At 38.0% G+C, this 26,368-nt stretch overlaps 1 protein-coding gene across 3 annotated transcripts in view; it reads right to left on the reverse strand.

Annotated features, from left to right (window-relative positions):
• Nucleotides 1-26,368, reverse strand: part of SGCD (sarcoglycan delta) — a 1,061,368-nt gene that overhangs the window by 425,168 nt on the left and 609,832 nt on the right. The window contains exons 1-2 of one of the 3 annotated variants that reach the window (XM_003943729.3): nt 5,727-6,164; nt 3,351-3,396 (exon numbers count right to left, since the gene is read on the reverse strand). The exons of 1 other annotated variant lie outside the window; for it this stretch is intronic. In XM_003943729.3, the coding sequence (XP_003943778.1) occupies nt 3,351-3,353 (3 nt within the window). In that variant the 5' untranslated portion in view covers nt 3,354-3,396; nt 5,727-6,164. Of the gene's footprint in view, nt 1-3,350; nt 3,397-5,726; nt 6,165-26,368 lie in introns of those variants that run through there. One more of the 3 variants, XM_010331597.3, reaches the window with a different exon arrangement.

Below are 26,368 nucleotides of genomic sequence, written 5' to 3' on the forward strand. Positions count from 1 at the left end.
TAGAATTGATCCAGTAGATTCTCCCTTGACAATTATGTCTGGCAAAAATCTTTAGCTATTACCTGTGCTCTCAAATGCCTGCAATGAAACCTGTGGTCTGAAAGGAAACACTCATTTTACTTTTGGTCATTTTATCTTTAAAAAAAAAAAATCCGTTTCTAGAAACAAGCACAATAAAAATGGCTAAAGATCATGCATTTTTCTTAGCACCTTGCCTGCTTTCATGTAGGCATATATATGTATATGTACATCTGTTGAGGTATAATTTACTTCTAGTGAAATAAACAGCTATTAGCTACATAGCCCAATGAGATTTACAGATCTGAACATCGTTGGGAACAATATTCAAACAGGACAGGGAACATTTTTATCACCCAAGAAAATTTTCTTGTGCCTTTTCTTAATCAATTCCCATCCCCAAAGGTGGTGGCTGTTCAGATTTCTATCTATCACATTTGAAGTTTTTGGTCTTAGCTATAATCCGATGAGGTGTTATGCCAAGGGATGCCTTACTTTGAGACCTGCATTCTTGGCTACCATATTTTCCTCCCGCAACTCCGCCCAACAGATACTTAGACCATCTCAACAGTTTTCGACCAGAGAGTGAAGCCACACTTAATGATGCCCTAACTTCTCTCCTATGCATCTGGAATATGCACCACCCTTGCGGGAACAGGAAACATGGTCACTCAAATTCACTGTCTACTTTCTTTGCTTCGGTTGAGAAACTCTCTTTAGAACAACAGAGTGGACTAATGTAAACACACAGAAGTCAGAAGGTGGGGTTAATGAACGAGGTAGATATGCCCTCTCAAAAGAACAGGAGCTGACCAGAGCGCACCAGCCACTATGCCCAAGGAATCAGATCGGGGATGCCCATCTTCAGCTTTTTCTAGAAGATCTAGACATCTAGACTTTTATAAGGTATCTTAAGATGTTCGAATGTGTAACTAATTAAAGAAAAAACAATACTTTGTGAGGCAAAATGTCCCTATAGTCCAAACCTTTGGGTTGCCAGTTTATGACCTGCGTTTTGGATCAGGAGCCTGGAAACATCAAAGAGAGAGAGAGAGAGATGGGGACACAAAAGGTCTCAGCCAATGTTAGGAGTTAATCTTTCTCATTACTTGGTAAAAATTATGCTGTCCAGACCCTGGCCTATCACCAATATTCCTGACCTCTGAGGGAAGCAGATAAGGACTTTGGTAAGCACACACTGAAAAAGGAACAAAAAGAATTTTGCAAGGGTGAATGGAACCCAATAAAGAAACAGAAGGAAAGAGCTAGAAAGATTATAGAACAAGAGAGAGGAGAGAAGTCAACTATAGGTAACAACAGGAATGAAAGGAACACAGCGTGGCTCTGTTCCCCACTGTTACCCTAGAGCAGTCTTCTTTCACTGAATACACAGCGCTGATACCACAACCTCAATCAGGGTTAGTACAAGATGTGATTGAATGATTCATTTAGAGAGAGTTTACCCTGTTATTTATTTACTCTGAACTCGATGAAAATAGTTTCAGTGGCCGAATACGTCAACTCCAGCAAGTAACAGCAGGGTTTCCAGGCATTCGTAATATCTTATTTGGAAGTCAAGGTGCTCACAAGAGAGTCTGATCCTATCACACTTGCAAGGAAAAGTGGTCTGAACAAGGAGGGAGTTTCTAATCCCTGGCAATATAGTTTTTATCAGGGAATTGTGCTTCCTCTAATAGGTGCCATTGCTTTATCAGTGAAAAAGAAGAATAAAGTGATTGCATCCCTATCCTCCTACATACCCTGGGCTCCATTAATACAACCACCAGCAAAGCTTTCTGAGCAAACCAATCTCACAGGATTTATATACTTAGTGAACCATGGTGACATGTTTCTCCAGAGTCCTACAGACCTGTCTGAGAGGCAGGTCAGAGGCTACAGCTTACATGGTTTCCTTTATGTGAGGCACTTCACACTCTGCAACAGGAATTGGAAACAATAATGAAGACCTTTCTGTGTGGCAAACAAAAGTGAAACAAAGGGAAATGCGGTATCTCTAGAGAAATTTGGGCAACATAGGAAAAGCAACCCAGACAATTCAGAGTAAAACATCCTCTCCTTTGCCGGTTGTCTCAATTCTTCATTTTACCTTGATCTGCCTATTTTACTCTGTTGATTTGTCTGGGGCTATCTCAGTTCACCTGAACCACATGTATTAAAATGTCTGACATATTTAAGTGCTTATTGTGTGCAAAGGACAATGCTAAGCGCATTATCTGTACAATCTCACAACGCTCCATGAGGTAGATACTTTTATCATGTCCATTTTAGAGATTAGAACACTGGGACACATTTGGAGACAATGTAACTTGTCTAAGGCCTCACAGCCAGGATCCCAGTCTGTGTTTGACTTAGACCCTGAGCTCAGTGCACAATATAACCATTTCTCTTCCACCTCAAGATGATCCCACCTTCCATTTTTTCTTTCTTACTATTCCCTTTCCTTACAATCACCCTCTTCCTCTCGGGTTCACAAATGTATGGAGTCCTCACCACGGAATGTGCATTGTTCAGATGACTAAGGCGAGTTCAAGGAGCCACAGTTTTTGTTGGGAGAAGGCTCAAGGAAATATGTTCAGAGAAGAGTAAAGAAAGAGTCCAGGAAAAAATGGAGAAACTGTGGAATGACTCAAAGATGCAGCCTTAAGGGAGACAGATGAAGAGTTGTTCTTAATGAAAAGGAAGAACCTCAGGATTACAAAAATCATAGGTTGTGAAAACAGAAAAACATTCAGGGGTATCAGGTCATCTTACAGATGGGAAACATGAGATCTGAAGATGAACGGGGCCAGGATCTGACCTACGATTTCTGACCTTTCTCCTCTCTCAACCTCTACCTTTCCTCCTCTCTCAACCCCATTTCTGCCCCCCGGTACCAGCACGTTCCTCAGACATGGCTTAGGAAACTATCCAAGATGCTGGAAACCAGAAGTGTTTCTGACTTCAGACTTTTTTGGATTTTGGAATATTTGCATTATACATACCACTGAGTATTCCAAATCTGAAAACCCAAAATCTGAAATGTTCCAGTACATATTTCCTTTGAGCATCATGTCAGTGTTCAAAAAGTTTCAAACTGTGGAACATTTCAGAGTTCAGATTTTTGGATTTGGGACAGTCAACACATGTACAGCCAACAACGTAGTATGTGTCCTTGGAGATTTTTTTAAAATAAAAAAGTAGAATTAAAGAGATGTCTTCATCAGAATAAGGCATATGTAACACTTTGTTCTCTCTTTTTCTGAAGTTTATGTTAGTAATAAAATGACCATGCACAGGGCCTTGAACAAGCTTTGCTCCCTGGAATTACTCACCATCTCCACCTGGTCCCTTCACTCAACACTCCCAGCAGTAATGTCTCTGCAAGGAACAAATATGGGTTAAAAATAAGGCCTTAAGAGCCTGCCCCCTCCTTGCCTAGGAAATCTGAACCCTCAGGCAATGCCATTCTTACAAAATGTGCTTTCTGATTACTTCCAGAAGGCAGGGCAGGCGGACCCTGCTGTCTCCTGTGGTGAAGTGGCTAAAACAATTCTCTTCCCCAAGGCCACAGAGTATCTGCACATTTCCAGTCCAACAATCAGTGCCTAGCGGCTTTGGCTGTTTCTAATACGTGTGTTTCATTCCCGTGCCAAGGGTTCCTCCCTCCACACTCACTGCCCAGTTTGTGGCGTGGCCACTTCTCTCCCTTCACTGCCTCTACCTCTGCCCTGGATTTCTTCCTCTGTATCCTTCCCCTTTCTTCTGCTTACTTTTTCCTCTGCAAATGTCAAGAGAGCTTGACTTTTCCCTACTTTACTTCCAAAAAAAGAGAGAAACTATTAAAGAGTTTCTACCAAGTTTCTGGCACTGCTCTTTATAATCCTGCAACCTGGAGTTGCTATTTCACTCTTCTTCTGCTCAACGCTTGACACGCTAAATTTAGAGGGGTATGACACTCAAGCTCACGGAAGGCTCCCGTTTTCATTGGCAATGGGCTTTGCTATGGTTCATACCAGTTCCTAATCTGTCTTGGCATTTTGCTCACTTATTAGGCACTTTAGAAAGAGAGAGAAAAAGTCCATCCTGACTTCTACACCCCCTTCCTTTCCTGAAGTCCTGTGGTCCCCAAGCCCTCCTCATACCACCCTAACACAAAGACGAAATTAATAAGGACAATGTTCATGAGCTATCTCTTAGAATAAAGATATCCTGCTGCCAGTCATGTCCGAGTTCCCTTCTGCAAGTACAACACAGTGGAGGAAGAAAGAAAATTGCTGGCTGAAAATCCTGACCTTCTACCAATAGGACAGAAAATGTGCCTACTCATTCTGGGTCCTGTGCAGAGGAAGAAATGAGAAACAGCGGCTCTCCATGTTTTTTTCAGGATTAACTTTATGCTCTTTTATTAGCTACTTGTTTAAAGGTTTTAAGACACAAGTAAACGCACACTTGTTGTCACAGGGATCCACCCTAAGAGGTCTAGTCCCTCTTCAGCTACTCAAGACGTATCCAAGATTCCATTCATTCATCCATCTCCCCAGCCAGACTCCTGGCCAAGCCCCCTTCAGAAAAAAACAATGTTGTCACAGATTGCGGGGCTAGTCATTGTAAAGCAGTTGTAAGGTTTAGCTCGGCTTTGCCGGGTCCAAACCAGTCTCTCAAAGGCAATGACATTGTACTGTGTGTTTTCTAAATGCTGTGCAGAAAACAAGAGATAGCTTTCCTAGGAGAGGAAAAAAATCTATATTGCAATAGAGTTGATAAGGAAGATCCAAAATTAAAGAGGAAAACTGAGATCCCTGTTGTGCTGAAAATTTTTTAAACTTTGATTTTTTATAAAAAGCTCTCTTTTTCAGTAAGGTGTAAAATAAAACCAAGTGATCAATGAAATAAGATTCACACCATTATGTCTCTGTCCTTTAAGAAGAATTTTGAGTAAACTGCCATTTTCTGTTACTTTTTAAATCTATGTTTCCTAAAATACAGAAGTACTTTTTGAGAGTAAAACTGCAAATTACTTCAAGTGAGAAAATTGGAAATGATTACAGAAACAGAATTACAAATGTTGATCCAGCATACTTCTAGGCAAATATATCACTGACAATCAAATCCCAGATAATGACAGTCAAACTCCCTATAAAAGATTTTAGAAACCCATACACACGTATCTGTTTCGACAGTCTGAGAGTGTTATCCAACATAGTAACTTCAAACTCCGATTCCCTCCTAAAATCAGAGCCATTTTCTGCTAAAGAAAAAAAAAGAGAGAGAGAGAAAAGAAAAATCTCCCCCTCCTAAAACTCTTGCGAAGCAAAGTATACAGACAGTTTCATCTAAAATTATCTTCCTTGCCAGTGAACGGTCCCTCCACGCAGAAAGGAAAAGTTACAGATGGTTGGAGCAGGGTGACAACGTAAGGAATTCACACACTTCTCCTTACACAATCATGTTGCCAGCTAAATCCTAACTTAGAAAAAGTCTCTCTGCCCTGCTGAAAATCAGACCTTCAAGGGGGAAAAGCACAGATGAGAGCCCCATACCCATTGTTGACATGACCAAGTTGTGACTTGCTAATTCACACACACACACACACACACACACACACACAGGCACACACACACATTAAAAACCCGGAGTGCCTGCAAACACAGTAGGCAGGCAGAGAGTGAACAGAGGCGTGCAGAGGCAAGAACGGAACAGTCTCCTACCTCTCCTGTCCGGTGCACACACCGGCCGGTGAAAGCCGCTGGCGACCCCGGGGCGTGCTGAGCAGCTCTGACGGCGGCGGCCGCTCGGCCCGCTGGGCGTGAGCAGGCCCGGCCTGTGCTCAGAAGCTGCCCCCGTCAGATTTTCCAAGTGCAGCACCGCAGCCAAGTCCCTGCCCATGCCTGAAGAATTTCCTGAACAGCATTCCCGTCCTTTTTCGGACTGCTTTGAAACCGTACTCTGTGCTTCAACGTGGCTTTGTCAGACCGACTCACAGCTACTGGGCTGTCTCCAGCTACCAATGGGAAACACATGTGTCGAGCACAGGCTCACTCCCCTGCAACAGCGTTCATGGTGTCTGCCGGGCTCGTACTCACAACCAGGAAGGAAAGGGCTTCGACCACCGGGTCCGATTTTGCAGCCATTCTCCACACAGCCTCTGCTCTGTAGTGCTAGATGCTGGAGACGAGCCCTCTCTTCTGCTCAACACTGCCCCTTTTTCACTTGCTCCTTACACCTGAGTCCCCAGCTGACCCCTGTCAGCCCCCTGAGCTCTTGCCAGCCCTGATAACAAGCTTCTTACAGCTGAGAGACGTAAATTCTAATTTGATCTCCCTACCTGCCGCTTCCTAAGTCTTTGCTCAAAATTTGAGTTGCTGGAGGGGGAGCAATATTTTTAGCATTTCCAGACAGGTACAGTTCTTAAGAGTTGTCACCTCACCCTGATATGTATATCTCTGGCTGCAGTAACTAAAAATAATGCAATTATTTTTTAGGCACTTTTGCTGCTCCCTGCTCTGTAACTGTGCTGGTCCAAAAATATAACATTTTATAGGCTGTTGCAACGTGTGTTATGGTTATGAGAAATAGAAAAAAGAATGTACTTCGAATCAGAATGTGTCCTAATTCTGTGCACCTGTGATTATTTCTGGATGACACTCCCTCAAGATGCCCTGCGTACATACATTCTGCTGGATTTGGGGCTCTACCTTTGACATTTTCCCTTTCAATGCAACAAGAGGAAATCTCAAAACAGGAGGAGGACACCCCTCTTCTACACTGAACCCTCCCCCCTCCCCGTATGTAAAGAGGAAGAGCTAAGTTGTCAAGGTAACACTGCAGAAAAGCGGTGATTTTAAGAGAGGAGCATTTGTTTCGAACTGTTTCTTTTTTCTGTTTTTGGTATTAACATTTTACTTCCAAAAATCACACCCCATTAGCAACTTACTCAAAAGAACTGGCTTGCCTGATTGTAAGTGTTGTATGTTCTTGAGCGGATGTTGTAGGTTCAGCGGGGTCTTGAGCTTAGCATCAAATTACAGTGGACACTTTCAGCAGGAATAGTTTTTCGGCTTGGGAAGCAGCGGTGGGGGTGCGTGGGAGGTGCTTGTATACATCTAAGGTCAGGATGCAATTACAGAATCAGATCTTTGGAGTTGGAAGACACCCCAGAGATCATCCAATCCAAATTAGTTTCTACCCTTTATTTTACAGAGGGAAGTAGAGGACCAGACAGATGAGATGACTTGTCCAGGGTTTTAAAGACAGTTAATACCAGAGCTAAAGCTAGAAATGGGATTAGTGCTCTTTTTTTTTTATTGTACTTTAAGTTCTGGGGGACATGAGCAGATCTTGCAGTATTGTTGCATAGATACGGACACGTAATGGTGGTTTGCTGTCTCTATCCCTCCATCACCTACATCAGGCATTTCTCCCAGTGTTATCCCTCCCCAACCTCCCCACACCCTGCTGTCCCTCCCTTAGCCCCATATCCCCCAACAGACCCCAGCGTGTGATGCTCCCCTCCCTGTGTCCATGTGTTCAACACCCGCCTATGAATGAGAACATGTGATGTTTGATTTTCTGTTCTTGTATCAGTTTGCTGAGAATGATGGTTTCCAGGTTGATCCATGTATCTACAAAGGACACGAACTCATCATTTTTTATGGCTGCGTAATATTCCATGGTGTAATGTGCCACATTTTCCCTGTCCAGTGTATCACTGATGGGCATTTGGGTTGGTTCCAGGTCTTTGCTATTGTAAACAGTGCCACAATGAACATACATGTGCATGTGTCTTTATAACAGAACGATTTATAATCCTTTGGGTATATACCCAGTAATAGGATTGCTGGGTCAAATGGAATTTCTATTTCTAGGTCCTTGAGGAATCTCCACACTGTCTTCCACAATGGTTGAACTAATTTACACTCCCACCAACAGTGTAAAAGTGTTCCTATTTCTCAACATTCTCTCCAGCATCTGTTGTCTCCAGATTTTTTAATGATCGCCTTTCTAACTGGCATGCTCTCTTTTCCTATGTGCTTCCTCTACTGCAGCATAATTTGGGAAGGCAATATCATCTAGCTTTATAATCAGATGGCCTGGGTCTAATCTTAGCTCTGCATCTTACTGGCTATAAACCCTCATCAGCTTTCTTAACCTCTCTCCGTCTGTTTCTGCATCTGTGAAATGGGAACAATAATAGAATCCACCTGCAGAATTGGTAAGGCTTCAGTGAGATAATCTATGTAAACTATTTATTACTGCCTACAAATACATTTCGGTTTACTTTATTTTTGATGGAGCAAAAGCCAAACCTTTTCTCTAACCTAAAAGCAAAATTGTACTCTCTCATCTAATGTGAGTTCTAGAGTAAAGTATTTGAGTGGCTAGGTTTTTTGCTGCTTTAACTTTATGTAATAGGGGCCTATCACCTTAAACTTGGAGAATTGTCCTGAAGCCTTATTGGAACATTAAGCCAGCCACACAGCTACTTTCCATTTATTCCCTAAACCTAACACTGAAATTCTTTCCTTGAGATTAACTCACGGAAAAGAAAAACAGCGAGATCAAATCCGCAGTCAGTTATGTTAGGCTGAACTAAGTGCCATTCTAGAGAACAGGCCTTTCTGTTTATACCTTAAGAGCTCAAAAGTACCACTCTATAAATAGAAGACTATTAACAATTGCAATATCCATGTTTGGAAACTGCAACATCCTAAATTAACAACAATGGCAAAATAAAATCCCACAAGTTGAGGAAGAAATCTTTTGAGAAAATAGCTGCTACAAACTCTAAAGAATCAGATTTCCACGTGGGGTTCCACAGCCTTTGTCTTAGAGCCAGTGGTAGCAAATGGCTGATGAACTGCTTGTTGCTTGTTATTCACATTTTGTGCCCAGCTTCTTTTGGGGGAAACAAAAGAAATTTTAAATAGTCGAAGAAGTTGATGTTGAATGCTCTGGTTACCAGTTAAAAACAAACAAACAAACAAACAAACAAAAACAGAAGAACTGAAGCTCGGACTTAGCCCTAATCAATGCTGATATGATTCATGAGACCCTGCGCCCGTGCCTCCCCAAAGACCTGCTATATGGCTCATTTCAGTGTGGACATCTGGAGAGACCTCAGTCTGAGACCCAGCTTTATTACTGCTAGCTAGAAAATCCTGAAAACTTAGTTAATTCTTCTAATATTAAGAAACATCGTGCAAAACTTGAAAAAGAAAGCCAAAAGGTAGTTATGTTTTTATTTTTTCAGTATCATGTGGGAATTGCTTAACAGGTCCTCTCAAGAAGAATTTAAGGGGAGTGTCATTTGTTGAACTTAGTTTGCTATTGAAAAAGGTTTCCACATTTATTAGAGGTACATGTTAACTTGGAGACTTTTATCCAATAAAAATGCAAATAATTTCTTTTCAGTAGAGAAAATGACCTCAAATGTGATAATTTATTGCCCTACAGAATATTACCAGTCTTGTACCCAAGGTAGCAATCTCTGCTAACATCCCTGTGTTAACAAACCTATAAATAAGGAGCTACTCAGATGTTATTGGAACCAGTCTTACCATCACACCAATTCCCCTATTAAAGAGTCACACAAGCCCGGCACGGTGGCTCAAGCCTGTAATCCCAGCACTTTGGGAGGCCAAGGCGGGTGGATAACGAGGTCAAGAGATCGAGACCATCCTGGTCAACATGGTGAAACCCCATCTCTACTAAAAATACAAAAAATTAGCTGGGCATGGTGGCACATGCCTGTAATTCCAGCTACTCAGGAGGCTGAGGCAGGAGAATTGCCTGAACCCAGGAGGCGGAGGTTGCGGTGAGCCGAGATCGTGCCATTGCACTCCAGCCTGGGTAACAAGAGCAAAACTCCGTCTCAAAAAAAAAAAAAAAAAGTCACACAAAATGTCTGATATATCTTCATTTCATATTTACATGTCATGTTTTTAACTTGTTTAAAATTATGATTTGACAGTTTCATTCTTTTCACCTATATAATGAGTGTTACAAATATTATGTGAGGCAATATAATGTGTGGTAAGCACTTAGCAAAATGCATGTTACACAGAAAATGATCAAACTATGTAAGCACTGCTAGTCTATAATACAATAGGACTGTACTTGGTTCTCAGTTTTGCAAAGAACTCCTCCTGAGTCTCCTTCCTATCACACCGTTTTTATCCTTAGCATTAGATTCCTGAATCCCCTCTACAATGACTGCTCCTGCTGAAATCCTTCCATACGTGGTGACCTCTTTGCTTCTCAGATTTCTACTTTTAATGTTCTAAAATTGCAACTAAGATATGTCTCCCTATAACACATTCTGTGATAGCTAATCACAGAAGTTGGTTAAAAATTATAATCTTAAAGATCATGTGAACCAAAAAACTTCATTCTTTACTTGAACATAAACTCCACAAGGGCAAGGATTTTTGTCTACTTCATTTTCTGCCATTTCTCCAATGCCTAGGATGGGTATATCATAGACCCTCATTTCTACCCATTGAATAAATAACATCTTTTGACTTACTTGAAAACTGAGATTCCTACATCATCCTTTTCAAAAGATATTTTGACTGTAGATTAAACATATCTGGAGCTACTGGACCATTCCTGTCCATTGTGGTTTATGTTGCCTTTGCCACCTGGTTGGCTTCTTTCCTGGGAATATTTCAGTTTCCTTCATTTCCTCCTTGAGTGAGGTGCTGAGAAGTAAACAAACTTTGCAGGTATACTGGGTCTAATGCAAAGAGAGCAAGAACTCCCTCTCTCATTCAGAAACTATACTTCTATTGGTGCAATCCATGAACATATTAGGTTTGGAGAAAATAACCTGGAATCACACTGTGTCAAGTCAGCTTGGACCACTCTACAACAGGTACTAGTATTAACCTCATCTCCCACATCATTTATATCTATGATTTTGAAGCCTAGATTATGTTAGAATCATCTGGTATAGCTTTTAAGATGACTAGAGCCAGGGTCCCACCCCAGAGGTTTGGATTCTATTAGAATCACATGGCCACCAGGCAACAGTACTTTTTAATCCTCTCAGATAATTCTAATATGAGCCAGACTTAAGAATTACTAAGTTACAGGATCCGTTTTTTGTTTTTTGTTTTTTTGTTTTGTTTTGTTTTGTTTTGTTTTGTTTTGTTTTGTTTTTTAGGTGGAGTCTCACTTTGTTACCCAGGCTGGAGTGCAGTAGCCTGATCTTGGCTCACTGCAACCTCCGCCTCCCAGGTTCAAGCGATTCTCCTGCCTCAGCCTACAGAGTAGCTGTGATTACAGGCACATACATCACACCTGCCTAATTTTTGTATTTTTAATAGAGACAGGGTTTCACCATGTTGGCCAGGCCGGTCTTGAACTCCTGACCTTGTGATCCACCCTCCTTGGCCTCCCAAAGTGCTGGGATTACAGGTGTGAACCACCGCACCCATCCATTACAGGATCTTTTAAAACATAAACCTGATTGTGCCACTCTATGACCTCCAATCTTTAAATGGCTGACTATTGCCTAGAAGAGAACAGCAGTAACCCCGACAGGTCCCTGCACATTTCCTGAGCCTCATCTGCTGCCACTCCCTCATTCTTCTAATCCCTCAAATAAATCATGTATCTGTCCACTTTAGGAGCTTGAAGGAAAGCTGTTCTCACCTTCTGAAAAGACTTGACTGTTTTCTAGAAATTGACCTCACTTTTTTCATGCAGTTAACTCTTATCTGGCCTTCAAATTTAACCTCCACTATCACTTCCTCTAGAATTCATTTCACCCTGAACCCTAAGACCCAACAGTCCCGTGTTACATAAGCCTATAGACTAGCACTTATTTTAGTTGTATATACATATTTGTATTTTTATCTGATTTATGTCAGTCTTTCCTGAAAGACAGTGAATATTCTCCATGAGGGCAGAGACCTGGCCTTCTTTCCCTAGGTTGTATCCTATTCCTTACACCGTGCCTAGCTTGTAGGAAGTGCACAATGGATATTTTTAAGTAATCAAATGCAGTTTTTTGATAAAATTCCAAGTACAGGAATATGCATATAACCCAACTTTCTATATCTTGACTTTTTAGATTTCATTTCCTCTTTCTGAACTGCTAAAATAGCGTATTGTACTAGGAAACCAAGTTGTCTCGTAAGATATAAAACGACTCTTGTTAGAAATTAGCAAGTCAGTTGTCAGGCAAAGCCTGTAGGGCCTGAAATACAAGCTAGGCTGTGAATATAGGGAGTGTGGTCTGTTGTGCTACTGACTTGGGGTGGAGGGTGGGGTAGGTTGAGGTAATACAGTGAAGTCATACAGAGGCGCAGGGCAGCTACAGCAGAAGCCTGAAAAGAGGCATTCATCAGGACCCTTTTGGTTACAGCAGATAGAATTCATTCCAATTAGCCTAAGGATAAAAGGACATTGGGGGAGAGATGTACTCAATCAAAAAACTGTAAAGGCAAGAAGTGGATGTGAAGGCAGGACTGGGAGTAATAGTTGAAATATAATCAAGCCTCTAGGCTTCTCTTGGCTTCACCCACAGTTTTACTCTCTCCACTGGCTGGTAAGACACCTACTGGAAGTCACAAGCTCTCTATCCCTGGGAAAATTGATCTTCTCCAGCTTGAGCCACATGCCCATCCATCCCAGAACAAATCTTTGTGACCAGGTGAATGGGGTCCTTACACTGGTCCAATAACAACCCTGGAGGCAAAAAGAAAGGGTCACCTCTGTCTTACCAAAATGGCTGAGTAGGATTATTAGGAAATTGAGAAAAGGCGTTGCGTAAATTAAAGTATCATGTGAATTACAGATGACAAAATACTGGAGACTGACTTCAGCATCTTGCCCATAGAAGGTAATTTATTTTTTTAGAAATATTACGAGGCAATATTTAGGCAAAGGATAGAAAAGGTATTTATTCTATGAAAGCCCAAAACAGTTGAGTTAGACTTAAAGTAATGGCAGATGATTAGGACAGTAATGGTACGCTGGCCTTTCATCTGAGAGTTTATTTCATAAGTAATACCTGATGGGAAATGACACTCACTCTGCTTTGGCTCTTCGAAACAGAGTAAATCCAATGGTACTTTTCCATGGCCAAGGGCAAAATTATCTGACTGACTTTGACGAGACATTATTGTGGAAGGAATCTGGACTAGAAAGTTTGGCCCAATGACAAAACAGTGACCCAAACATTTTGAGAATATCTCTGTTGGCCAGACACAGTGTCTAAGCTGAAGTCATCTTCTGTTTTGGAAATTCAAATATATACATGGTACACGATGAGGGATTCTCAAGCTAAGTCATTACATTCAGAAGGAACTCACACATTTGATAATTAATTTAATGTGATTAGTAATGAAACGTATTGCAAACATAACTTTTTAAAGGAAATTAATTAAAGTGCATGAAGTAAATACTGATACAGCTGAATTGATGGCTTCATGTATTCTGTATCTTTTCAATGAAAAACACTGACCAATTCTTTTAAAGTTCTTTCTGGTCCATAATTTCTCATTGCATTATAGCTTATGAAAGTAAGCTCTTGAAATACACATTTTTATTTGAAAATAAAATTTATTGATCAATAAAAGGAGGTTAGACTGCATGATAGGCACTCCGTAATAGGCAGAAATAAATAAGACCTGTGCTTTAAAAATGCATAGCATCACTCATCTTTACTTTTACAGTCATATCAGTGCTCAGTGGTATAAGACACAACTGTTGGGAGCAGGAATTCCACACTAATGGTAAACTTCTTGAATGAGGAGTGCTGGTTGATACTAAAGGCCAAGCCTCAAAATCCAACCTTAAAACCCAACAATTGTACATACACACATGCACACATACACATAAAAATCAAACGCTGCAAAGGCAAATAATTCAGTATTATACATATCAAATGATTTAATCTTTAGGAGGTATTTACCAGATATGTGAAAAAGACATAATTGGGCAGATCCCACAACTGGCAGTGTCTGGCACATAATATTTATTTCATAAGTATTATTTCACTACTAATGAACATTGATAGTAATTCCTGATATCCTTTCTGCAATACATTGCACAGAAAATAACTTTATATAATTTTAAAGCTCTCAGTTGGTTAGCTGTAGCATATTCTGATGTAGAAGGAAGTCATATGTCATCAACCCCAACCTTTTCATTACCTATATGAGACAACTGAAAACTGAAAAGAAATGATATGGTCAAAATCACACAGATAGGTAATAGAGGAGAGCTGGACAAAAGAATGCCATTTTCTGATACCTAGCTGCCTCCTAGGGCAAAGACTGTGATTCTAGGAGATGATTCATTTATTGCATCATTTACTTCACTCACTTGGAGAAATTTCTGCTGGGGCTTCACTTCCTAAAATACAATTTATGTTTCAAGATGCATTATTTGGTTACCTACATCTCTCCTTACTTCTCCTTAAGCAACGAAGAAGTCCTTTTTAGGATTCCTAAGTAGTAAGCTAATAAAAACTAAATGTAAATAGATAAGGCTATTAAAAAAAATTAAGACAGGAGTCCAAAAATAGAACGTTATCATTCCAAGTTAAAGGCAGGCAAAACAGGTCTCACTTGCCTTTACCCTTGCAATTAACAGATCAAGTGCTCATTAAATATCTGCTGTAATGAACTGAAGAAAAACATTCCTATATCTTCAGTGGATTGTAGGGTTTAATGGTAAGGAATTTTCCCCAAGGCTTCCTTTTTGATCAACTTCAACACAGTTTTAACATCCTGAGCCTCATCTCTCGTAATTAGTTGAAACTGTTAGAAGCAACAGACTGGGCCCATCTGGCTTAGCTGCATTATATCATATCTTAGGATGGAGTGCTGATACAATAGATGCAAAGGAATATATTTCATGTAAAATGCACTTAGGGGCCTCAGTGGCATGCCCTGCTTCTCCTCACCAAAAAGCAGAAAGAAATGGACAAAAACAGAAATATAAAAGAATGAAGAGACAGGCTGGCTACTTGATGAGCATATTAGACTCCAACTCAGCTATGCTGTACAGCTAATGAAAGAAGATGGCACCCAAGTAGTCATCCATGAGGCCAGGCATGGTGACTCATGCCTGTAATCCCGGCACTTTGGGAGGCTGAGGCAGACCAATCACCTGAGGTCAGGAATTCGAGATCAGCCTAGCCAACAGGGTGAAACTCTGTTTCTACTAAAAATACAAAAATGAGCCAGTCAAGGTGACGTGTGCCTGTAATCCCAGCTACTCAGGAAGCTGAGGCAGGAGAATCACTTGAACCAGAGAGGTGGAGGTGGCAGTGAGCTAAGATCATACCACTGCATGCCATCCAGCTTGGGTGATAGAGTGAGACTTCATCTAAAAAATAAATAAATAAGTCATCCATGGAAGCATAGAAGAAATTAGAGCCATAAAAAAGTAGGAAGAGTTCATTCCAGGGATTAGAGATACGATAGAATCAAAACAGGGTCCTTACCCTCAAGGCACTTACAACTTTGCGGGGAGGACTTTCACTGTCTCTAGTACCAGTGACAAAATTATACCCGCTGGGCTGACTTAACCTGCTGCCATGAAGGAATCCTTTTTCTCTAACTCTTCTTGTTCTGAGTTTAAATGCATTGATTATCCTTTTCATTATGTTCCTTCTTGTCGTGCAGATCTTCTTGGAGGAGAGAAGATGTAGCTATTCCTATGCATGTAGTACTATTTCTCATGAAAAATTTAAAAATGACATTTCTAATTTAGACATCAATCTCATGAAGTTGGTTAATGCCTGAGTCCATCATTGAGAGAGAGAACCTCTCTTGCTGAGTTGATAGAATCAGCTTTCTAAGTCTGTTCACTGAACTTAATGAAAGACATTCTGTGAGAACTCCATGGAAAGAGACTAGCTCATGCATAACTACTGTAATATCTTTAAATTCTCAGACATAGAATGTATAATAATTAATTAGTAAGGGTTTACAGTTAGATAAATGGGTCAATTCTTTATCCATGCAATTTGTCATATTTATAAGAGACCACGGGTACTAAGACACTTCATTTCATCCTCTCACTAAGATCGTAACATACATCAATATTTTATCCCAAAGAAACACTTAAAAATTCTATTATTAGAAGAGCCACAGGAATACTGGAGCTCAATGTAAAAGGTGAAGTCAAACTTCAGTTTGTAGTGACATGATTAGCATCAGTACAATTTCTGCTTTTTAAGAGCAAAATCAAACTATAGAACATTTCCACACTGAAAAACTATAATTGAGGAAAGACTTTTGAAGTTAACTGCATTTCAACACATTGTGTGAATACTTTGTATAATTTGGAAACCATGGCCTTTTAGTTTTAACACCATTAAATTGAAGGTATTCTTCACATTCAGTTATGGTATACTGTGTAAGGGAAAACTTTTGAAATTGCCATCATATTTGTGATTTATAGAAGTTAGAATTTCTTGGCTCTGGTGTGGAATTTGGTAGTCTGGATTATTGTCTTCCTTTTTCAGGAGAAGATCCTGTTATTAAACTCTCTTATCCTTGAGTCCTCCTCTGTCAAGTAGGACAGCAGCCATCTCCTATTGCTGTGCAAGGCCTTAACAAAATAATCTCAGTAAAAGTAGCTCTTACATACATAACAGCTAACATGCATCAAATGCTTACTGTGCTCTTACATAGCAAATGTTCAAATATTAGCAGATATTATTAAATTATCTATTTTGTGAGCCACCCCATTAGTTGATATTTAAATAGATTCAGAACGGGTATGCTTTGGTGGCAAGTATTTACATGAAAAGCCAACCGAATTCTACCCTTATTTTTGCCATTTTTCCAGTGACTTAATTATCACAATAAATTCTTATGACTTAGAGGGTATATTTACAGGTCAAGTTCATTGCTGTAACTTTTTATAGCAAACCTATGTCTTATAGTTTACTTCTTCAGTAAGAAAATAATTTTCAGTAATAATTCTTCAGTGGATTCTCTCTTTAATTGAATTCAGGCCTCTATTATCAATCGTCTTGGTTGGACAATCATTTACTGTCTCTACCTTCCCTCATTCAGTCCTTTGACAATGCACTCTTCAATCTTTAAACAGCGTTGGTTTCGCTCTTAAGCTAAATAGTTAGAAAGTTATTTCTCACAGGATAAAGTGTGAACTTTCCAATGCCATTTAATGAAGAGGCAATCCTTTCTCCATTGTGTAATCTTGGCCTCCTTGTCAAAATAGTTGACCATACATTGTGCACATGTTATTTCTTAGCTCACTATTCTGTTCTGTGTTGTTTATGTGTCTGTGTTTATGCAAGTACCAAACTGTTTTGATTACAATATCTTTGTAATATAATTTGAAATCAGGAAGTGTGCTGCCTCCAACTTCGTTCTGCTTGCTAAGATTGTTTTCAGTATTTGAGGTCTTTTGTGATTCCTGTTCTTTTTATGTTTTTCTATTCCTGTAAAAAATATCATAAAAATTCTGGTAGAAATTGAATTTAATCTGTAAATCACTCTGGATAGTATGGACATTCTGACAATATTAATTATTCTAATTTATAAACATAGGCTATTTTCCATTTAATTATGTCTTCTTCAATTTCTTTCATCAATGTTTTATAGTTTCTAGTGTATAGATCTTGCACTTCCTCAATTCAATTTATTTCTATTCATATTTTTGATGCTACTGTAAAGGGAAATGTTTTCCTGATTCCTTTTTTGGATAGTTTGTTATTAGTGTATAGAAACTCATCTGGCTTTTGTATATTGATTTTGTATCCTGCAACTTTACCAAATTCATTTATTAGTTCTAGCAGTTTTTTTTTGGGTGAAGTCGTTAGGGTTTTCTATGTATAAATTAATATACTCTACAGACAGAGACAATTTTACTTCTTTTCTGATATGGATGATTTTTTTTTCTTCCTTAATTGCTCTGGCTAGTAAACCATATACTTGATAAGGGGTTAATATCCAAAATATTTAACAACTCGTAAAACTTGATAAGAAAAAAAAATAATCTGAATAGAAATGGGCAAAGACATAAATAAATATTTTCCCAAAGAAGACATACAAATGGCCAACAGGTATATGAAAAGGTGCTCAATGTCATTAATCATCAGAGATATGCAAACCAAAACCACAGTGAGGTATTATCTCACATCAGTTAGTATGGCTACAATCAAAAAGACAAAAGAAAAAAGAAAAGGGAACCCTTGCATATTGTTGATGGGAAACAAAATTATTACAATCATTAAAAACAGCATGGGGATTCTTAAAAAATATATAAACAGAATTATCATATGATCCAACAAACTCACTTCTGTGTATATAGCCAAAGGTAAAAATCACCATCTTCAAGAAATGTTTGCCCTCCCATGTTCTCTGCAGCATTATTCATAATAGCCACAACATGAAAATGACTTAAGCATCCATCAACTGATAAGTGATTAAAGAAAATATGATTGATACACACAGTATAATACTATTCAGCCTTAAAAACAAAGTAAATTCTGCTACAATTTGTGACAACATGGGTAAATCTGAAGGATACTTTGTTAAGTGAAATAAGCCAGACACAGAAAGACAAATACTGCATGATTCTACTTACATGTGGAATCTAAAAAACAATTCAGACTCAAAGTAACAGAGAGTAGAATGGTGGTCACAAGGGGGTGGTAGCTAGGGTAAAGGAGAGAGATTGGTGAAAGAGTGCAAATATTCACTTACAAGATGACTTAATGGACAACATGGTAACTATAGTTAGTAATAATGCATTGTATCCTTAGAATTTGCTAAGAAAGGTTTCAAGTGTACTCACCACACACACGGAAAAAAAATGTTAACTATGTGAGGTAGTGGCTATGTTAATTAGATTAACTATGGTGATTATTTCTCAACATACACATACATCAAATGATTACACTGTACACTTAAATATCTACTATGTTTGTTAACCATATCTCAATGAACCTAGGGAAAAAAGTAATGCAACTGAAAAGTATTCATAATCTTACTAATATGTATAAGGCACTGAATGGAATGCATCCTATGCCTCCTATATAACTGCTGAAGGAAATAGCTGACAGGTCCCCTCTTCCACAAGAATTCTCTTCCATCTTTACCCAATCCTTCTGTTAAGTCTTCCGTTATATTTTCTACAAAAATCTTATGATTTTCCTTTCATATTCCTTGCCATTATTTATTGTTATCACTTAGCTATCTGAATGTTCAGCTTGACTGTCAGCTCTTATAAACAATGCACCATGTCTATTCTGTACATCTGTGTTCACCAATGCCTAACATACTCCCTAGGCTGGAGTAGATACTATAATAATTGTTAGATGATGGAATAAGGGATGGAGAGAAGACCAGAAAACTGTACCCAAAATGATGGTATTCATAATTATAATACTAGTGGATTAGACAGTTTAATACAATGCAATGTCTATATTATAGTTAATTTTGATTCATAAATCTTAATCTTAAATTTTTTATTTGTTTTATGTTCTCCCTAAATACCTAAAGTGCTTACTAATCAATGTAGCTCACATCTAAATTTTATTCTCAGGTTTAGTCTTTATAGACTAAGTTTCAGAAGACAGAAAATATTTAAACTGCTATATTGATTAGTATAGCCTTGAATATCACATATTTAAAGTTCAACTGAAATAAATCTCACCAATACAGTGACCCTCCTATAGATTTGACCTTTTGTTTATGTTTCATAAATTTTGTATTTTTGACTAAACTGGCTTTTTCCCTAAGCACTCTTTATTGTGTATAACTACAGGGATCGTGAACCATCTCATCATAGAAATGTAATTTCTGAAGATTTTCAGGCATTGTGGGCGAAGATTTCAGGATGTATAAAAAGGTGATAATAGAAAAGATGCCTAAATACTTAGTTGAAAAAATGAGTAGAATGTCTTGGCCTGTGCTGCATTTTAATGCATATTTTCATGAAGTTAAAACGAACAGCATTTACAAATTCCAGAATGAATTACACATTAGTAGCGAAATCTAAAATTCACATTGTGGAGTCTGTATTTGCAAATGAATAAATTGTAACTGGCATTTACTTAATGGAGACACCTACGATTTTAGCAGACTATGATCCTAGTACCCTAAAATGTTATGAACCAACAAACTGGCCATTTAAGTAATAACATCCTTCATCTATTAAGACAGATACATTTACTACCTCAAATCAGATTTTCCACAGACATTCGGAGGTACTCAGATTTATTTCAGGAGACTTTACCGTTATGGACATGTTTTGTGGTTAGGACTGGAGAACAGGCATAGGCTGTCTTTATCAGCATAATATTTATATATAATCATGGCAGCCACCATTTACTAAGTATTCACTGTGTACTAGCTGCTTTAATTACAGTATCTCTCTTTATCTCACACACACAAAAATCGAAGGATAATAAAGCCAACTACTTCTAGAGAAAAGGCAGAAAAAATAAAGAAAGAAAAAACAAAAGGGGGTGGGAAATCAAGTATAAATTACATGCCACTTTAACATTCTCTTTTAAATCTGAATCTTTCAAAATTTAAGAGAAATGTTTTCATAACTTAAGCTGAAAGACAGGTTTTTTTACCATATAAAATTTCAAGTACTGTGAATCATTAAGTCATAATTATTTGTTAAATGGGTGTGAGGTCAAGCAACAAACTCTCAAGGAAGAGAAGAAGGAAAGGGCAGAGGGAAAAGAAAAAGGAGGCAGCAAAAGAAAAGCGTGCTTAACCCACGAGGGACAAAGCTAGATATACACAGTTCTGGGACAGACGGCTTAGAGAAGAGGAGAGAAGAAGGAAAGTCAGAAAAAAAAAATACAAATATGGATTGAAAGAGAAGTACTGTCAAGGGCTTTGTAAACAAATCACTCTTAAGGTGAGTTTTAAAAAAAGAATAGTCATCTAACCAATGTCTGTGAGAAATAGGGAGCTGAGACAATTTTCTTATCAGGCTGGTTAAGTGAGGGCAGTGAATAAGATAATGATCCTAATTCCAATTAATTTTCTGAAGAGCTAATGCTTCACCTGGCACCATGTTAAATGCTTTTTGTGTATTATTTAATCTTTACAAAAATTCTATGAGTTAGGTGTTAGAATTATCTCCATTTTATAAATGAGGAAACTGAGGTACAGAGAGGTTACACAGCCTCCCCATATCACATAGTGGAATAGTGGATAAGAGAGAAAGATGGAATCCAACTCAAACCTGTCTGATGACAAAGTCTGTGTCCTTAATTGCTATGCTAAACCGCTTCTCATTGCTATTAATGAATATGAAATTGAAGCAGAGTGGTGTCATGATTTAATATTTTATATGAGTAATAGACTAATGTAATTTTAATAGCACTTTGTAATTTATAAAATGCATTCACACACACAATGTTTCACTTGGGTTTTAGAATTCCTAGGTGGTAGCTAAGGATTACCTTTTTCTAAGTATATCAGTAAAGAAATTTATGTTCAACAAAGTAACATTTAAGGTCACAAAATAGATGTCAGTATGGTAGAAGGGAAAAAGCTGGCTCTATGTATCTGAGAACTGTGGCCCTGCCACTCAATAAATAAATGTTTTGGGACCAAAAAAAATACCATTTCTGACTAGAGTGTATACCTGAAAAATAAAGACAGAACTCAAACTTTTCACAGTCTTTGTAAAAATAAAACCACCTAACCTACATGAGTGACTTTGGTACATGCAGGCATGCAACATATGCAAATTTCTTCACCTTCCTGTGATATTGGATATCTCAGAAATAGCCCTGGAATCAGGGTCAGAAGATCTGGGATCTTATCCTACTTATGCCTTTAGCCAGTTATGGTATGGAACCATTACTTTACATTCATTTGTAACTATAGGTTGATGAACTGGCTCTCAAGAAAAAACAAAACAAAACCCTGTTTGTCGCATTTGCTAACTTCAAATAACTAACATGATGTCACCAAACATGGAACAGAGAAGAAATAAGCTCATTTTGTTTCCATCAGTGGGTAAGAGCTGTCTCTAGCAAACCATTGAGTAAATTGAGTAGCTAAAAATTAGATGAGTCTTTTTAAAATTTTTGTGAAAGAAAAAAACATATTTTTTGATGATGTTGACATCGTGTAGAACTTAAATGCAGAAACCCAAGATGATTAACACTCTGCTGGTAGAGTAGGTTAGTGGAGCACAGAGCCCTGCCCTAAACCCAGCTTCTCCCTTCCTCTGTGTAGTTCCCTAAGATACTGCTGAAGAACATATTCAAGTGGGTCATATCTTAAGATATTTGTAGGACTCTCATTCTATGATACTATATTGTATGATAGCATAAGAAAAGTTTTTTATTTGATAATTTTTTAGAACTTATTTACTTCTATATATTTGTATCATTTTAGTAAACCAATTAGATTTCTAACCAATTCAATATAGAAAATAATTAGGATATTAAAAAATCATAGTCTCCTAGCTAATTGTGTGCCTAATCAAATGACCACTCCTATTCAGAGTCAATAACCACACTATCTCACAGTGACATTGAGTCTTTCATAGCATAGCTATAGCTAGGATTGCAAAACTTCATATGAAGTGACAGATTTTAAGACAGCAGGGAATCTAGTCTCAAGCAGGGAATGGTAAAATAGCAGGTGTCAGAGAATTGGAGAAACAGAAAACATTTCCTAGAAAAACCATTTTACAGTTGGTATAAACCACTTTATAGTTTGTATAAAACATTTTTTCATCCTGAATTTCATCCACCTTTAACACAACTCTGTGAGTGTTTATTCACCTCTTAAACTCACCAAGCTTCTTCTGACATTAGGGCTTTTCCAGATGCTGTTCCCTCTAACTAGAAGTTTTCACTGACCCTCTTTAACTGGTTGACATTACAAGATACTTCCGGGAACTTTCCTCTCTCACCACTCACTATGTATGTCCGCTGGTATGCTTTCCAAAACCCTGTACTCCTTTGTAGAATTACAAGTAATTAGTTTTGTGGCTTTTTTATACATATTTCTCTTCCTAGGGAAGTGAAATTTCATGAGAGCAAGAACATTGTCTCTCTATTTTCTCTTCTATTTATTAACACTGGATTGCATAGTGAGTGTCTGAAACATACCAAGTGCTCAGTTATTTGTTCATTCATTCACACACACACAAAATAGAGACAGATGATGATGGGAAGATGGTAAGGTAAGAAGCACCAGAAACCTTTCTCCTCAACTAGACAATAATTTCACTGAAAGAATCTGTCTGATGTAATTGTTTTGGAGTCTACTAAGGGCTTGCTACTTCCAGGGAAGGTTGAACCATACACTGGTTAATTTTGGTTCATTTCGGCTCTTAACAGAGTAGCAGTTACTCATCCCCTGACTTCTCAGCACGCTGGCAGGATGTTCATGGAGCAGCTTGCACACAGCTTTCAGGAGCCAGGATAGGCAAGAAGGATCCTGTCTTCCAAATATTAAGAAATCTGTGTCTATTTATCATCACAGAAATAGAGACAAAGAGACAGCAGCAACTGTTGCACATCCCTCCAGTGTTGCAAGCTCCTCCTCCTCTGACCAAAGTGACTTCCAAGGGATGCAAACAGCCAGTGCCTTGCCACCAACTTTATATTTATTTTTATTTTCCCACTCCTGAGAGTCAAGCATTAAAGACTAGGACATTCAAATTCAACAGCAACTGCATATATGGGAGGGTATAGAAAGTCACTATGCATGCCAGGTAAATGTGCAGGCTCAGAAAAGACTAAATAAGACCTTAAGCTGACACCTTATGCTAATTCTGGGCACAAAAAATAGCCTATAACAATTAAAACAGTAACAACAAAGACAGCAAACCCTGAGGAAGAGAATCTGATTTTCAGACAGATTCTCTTCTGCCTCATTATTAGATTGAGATGTTCATTTTTCAACAAAAAATTATATGACAAATGATGAAACAGGGAAGTGTGGCCCATTCAAAAGAAAGAAAAACAACAGAAAATATCAATATAAAAAGACCAGATGGCATATCTACTAGACAAAGACTTTAAAACAACTGTCTTAAAGATGCTCAAAGATCTAAAGGAAGATATAATGAAAGTCAAGGAAATTATGTATGAACAAAATAGAAATATTAATAAAAATACAGAAAACTTAAAAAGCTAAAATAAAATTATGAAACTGAAATGCATACTACCTGAAATAAAAAATTCACCAGAGAAATTAAAAGGCAGATTTAAGCAGGCAGAAGAAAAAGTCAGCAATTTTGAAGATAACAGAAGCTACAGATTTTACAAATAAAAATAATTATGTCTGAGGCACAGAAATAAAAAAATAATTGAAGAAATGTCAACATAATCCAAGGGTTCTGTGGGACACCATCAAACAGATGAATATATGCATCATTTTCAAGAAGGAAAAAAGACAGGGAACAGGGCAGAAAACATTATTGAAGAGTGGTTGAAAACTTCCCAAATTTGATGAATAACATGAATATAAACATCTATGAAGCTCAACGAATCCAAGAAGATAGCCTCAAAGAGACACACACTGAGACAAATTACAATCAAACTGTCAAAAGTCAAAGGCAAAGAGAGAATTCAGAAAGTAGCACCAGAGGAGTAATGTGCCACATACAAGGGATTCTCAACAAAATTATTTGCAAGTTTCTCATCAAAAGTTAGTAGGGTGATACATTCAAAAAAAAAAAAAAAATACCATCACCTAAGCATCTAATATTTTACAAATCTACCATTTAAAAGTGAGGAAAAAAATTTAAAAGTTCCCAGATAAAAGCCAAGCAATTTCATTATCACTGAACCAGCTCTGTAAAATATATAAAGGTGAGTTCTGCAAGCTGAAATGAAAGGACACTGAAGGCCTACAACATAGTTTGATTCTGTGTTCCCATGCAAATTTCATCTCAAATTGTAATCCTCCATGGCAGGGGAGGGGCCTGGTGGGAGGTGATGGGATTATGGGTGTGGATTTTCCCCATGCTGCTCTCTTGATAGTGAGTGAGTTCTTACAAGAGCTGATAGTTTTAAAGTATTGTGCTTCCCCCTCTGTTCTCTTTCTCTCCTGCCACCATGTAAGACATGCCTTGCATCCACTTTGCCTTCCACCATTATTGTAAGTTTTCTGATACCTCCCCAATCATGGAGAACTGTGAGTCTATTAAGCCTCTTTTCCTTATAAATTACCCAGTCTCAAGAAGTTCTTTATAGCAGTGTGAAAATGGACTAATACAGCATATAAAAAATAAAGATCTTAGTAAAGGTAAACACAAGGTAAATTAGGAAAGTTGGTACTATTGTAAAAATGGTGTGTAACTTCACTTTTTGTTTCCTACATGATTTAATGTTTTTTAAAAAATTAGTATAAAAGCTAGTGTTATTGTAACATTTGTTTTTCACTCCACATTTTTTACATAGTTTAATAGACTAATGCATTAAACAATTATCAGTTTGGGCCAGGCATGGTGCCTCACACCTATAATCCCAATCATTGGGAGGCTGAGGCAGGTAGATCATCTGAGGTCTGGAGTTTGAGATCAGCCTGGCCAACAAAGAGAAACCTCATCTCTAGTAAAAATACAAAAATTAGCTGGCTGTGGTGGCACATGCCTGTAATCCCAGCTACTTGGGAGGCTGAGGCAGGAGAATCACTTGAACCTGGGAGGCAGAGGTTGTAGTGAGCTGAGATTGTGGCATTGCACTCCAGCCTGGGCAACAAGAATGAAACTCCATCCCCAAAAATTATCAATTTATGTTTCTTAAACACACAAAGTGAAAATATATGATTTTGTTACATCAAATCTGAAAGAGTGGGGATAGAGCTGTTAAAGCAGCAGAGTTGTTTGTTTTATTAAAGTTAACTGGTATAAATTAAAATAAAAATGTTATAACACTGATGTTAAATGTTAAATGTAATTCCCATGATGACTATAAACAAAATAGTTAAAGATAACATGAATGTAAATGAGAAAGAAATCTAAATATGGTTTCACTATTTACAAAAATCAATTAAACACAAAAGAAGACACAAATTCAGGTAATGAGGCAAACAAACAAACAAACAAAAAAAACAAACAAACAAAAAACAGTTAAAATGCATACAGACAAAAAAGATCAAAATGACCAAAGTAAGTATCTGCTTATTAGTAATTACTCAAAATGTAAATGAATTAAACTCTCTAATAAAAAGAAAGAGATTGGCAGAATGGATTAAAATACGTGATCTAATGATAGGCTGTCTGAGATACACACTCCACATTCAAAGATACAAATAGGTTGACATTTTAAAGACAGAAAATTTACTGAGCAGAGTGGCTGATACCTGTGCAGCACTTTAGGAGGCCAAGGTAGATGGATCATTTGAGCCCAAGTTCAAGA

The sequence above is a fragment of the Saimiri boliviensis genome, chromosome 1 (genome assembly GCF_048565385.1).
Source record: "Saimiri boliviensis isolate mSaiBol1 chromosome 1, mSaiBol1.pri, whole genome shotgun sequence".
Taxonomy (NCBI): domain Eukaryota; kingdom Metazoa; phylum Chordata; class Mammalia; order Primates; family Cebidae; genus Saimiri; species Saimiri boliviensis.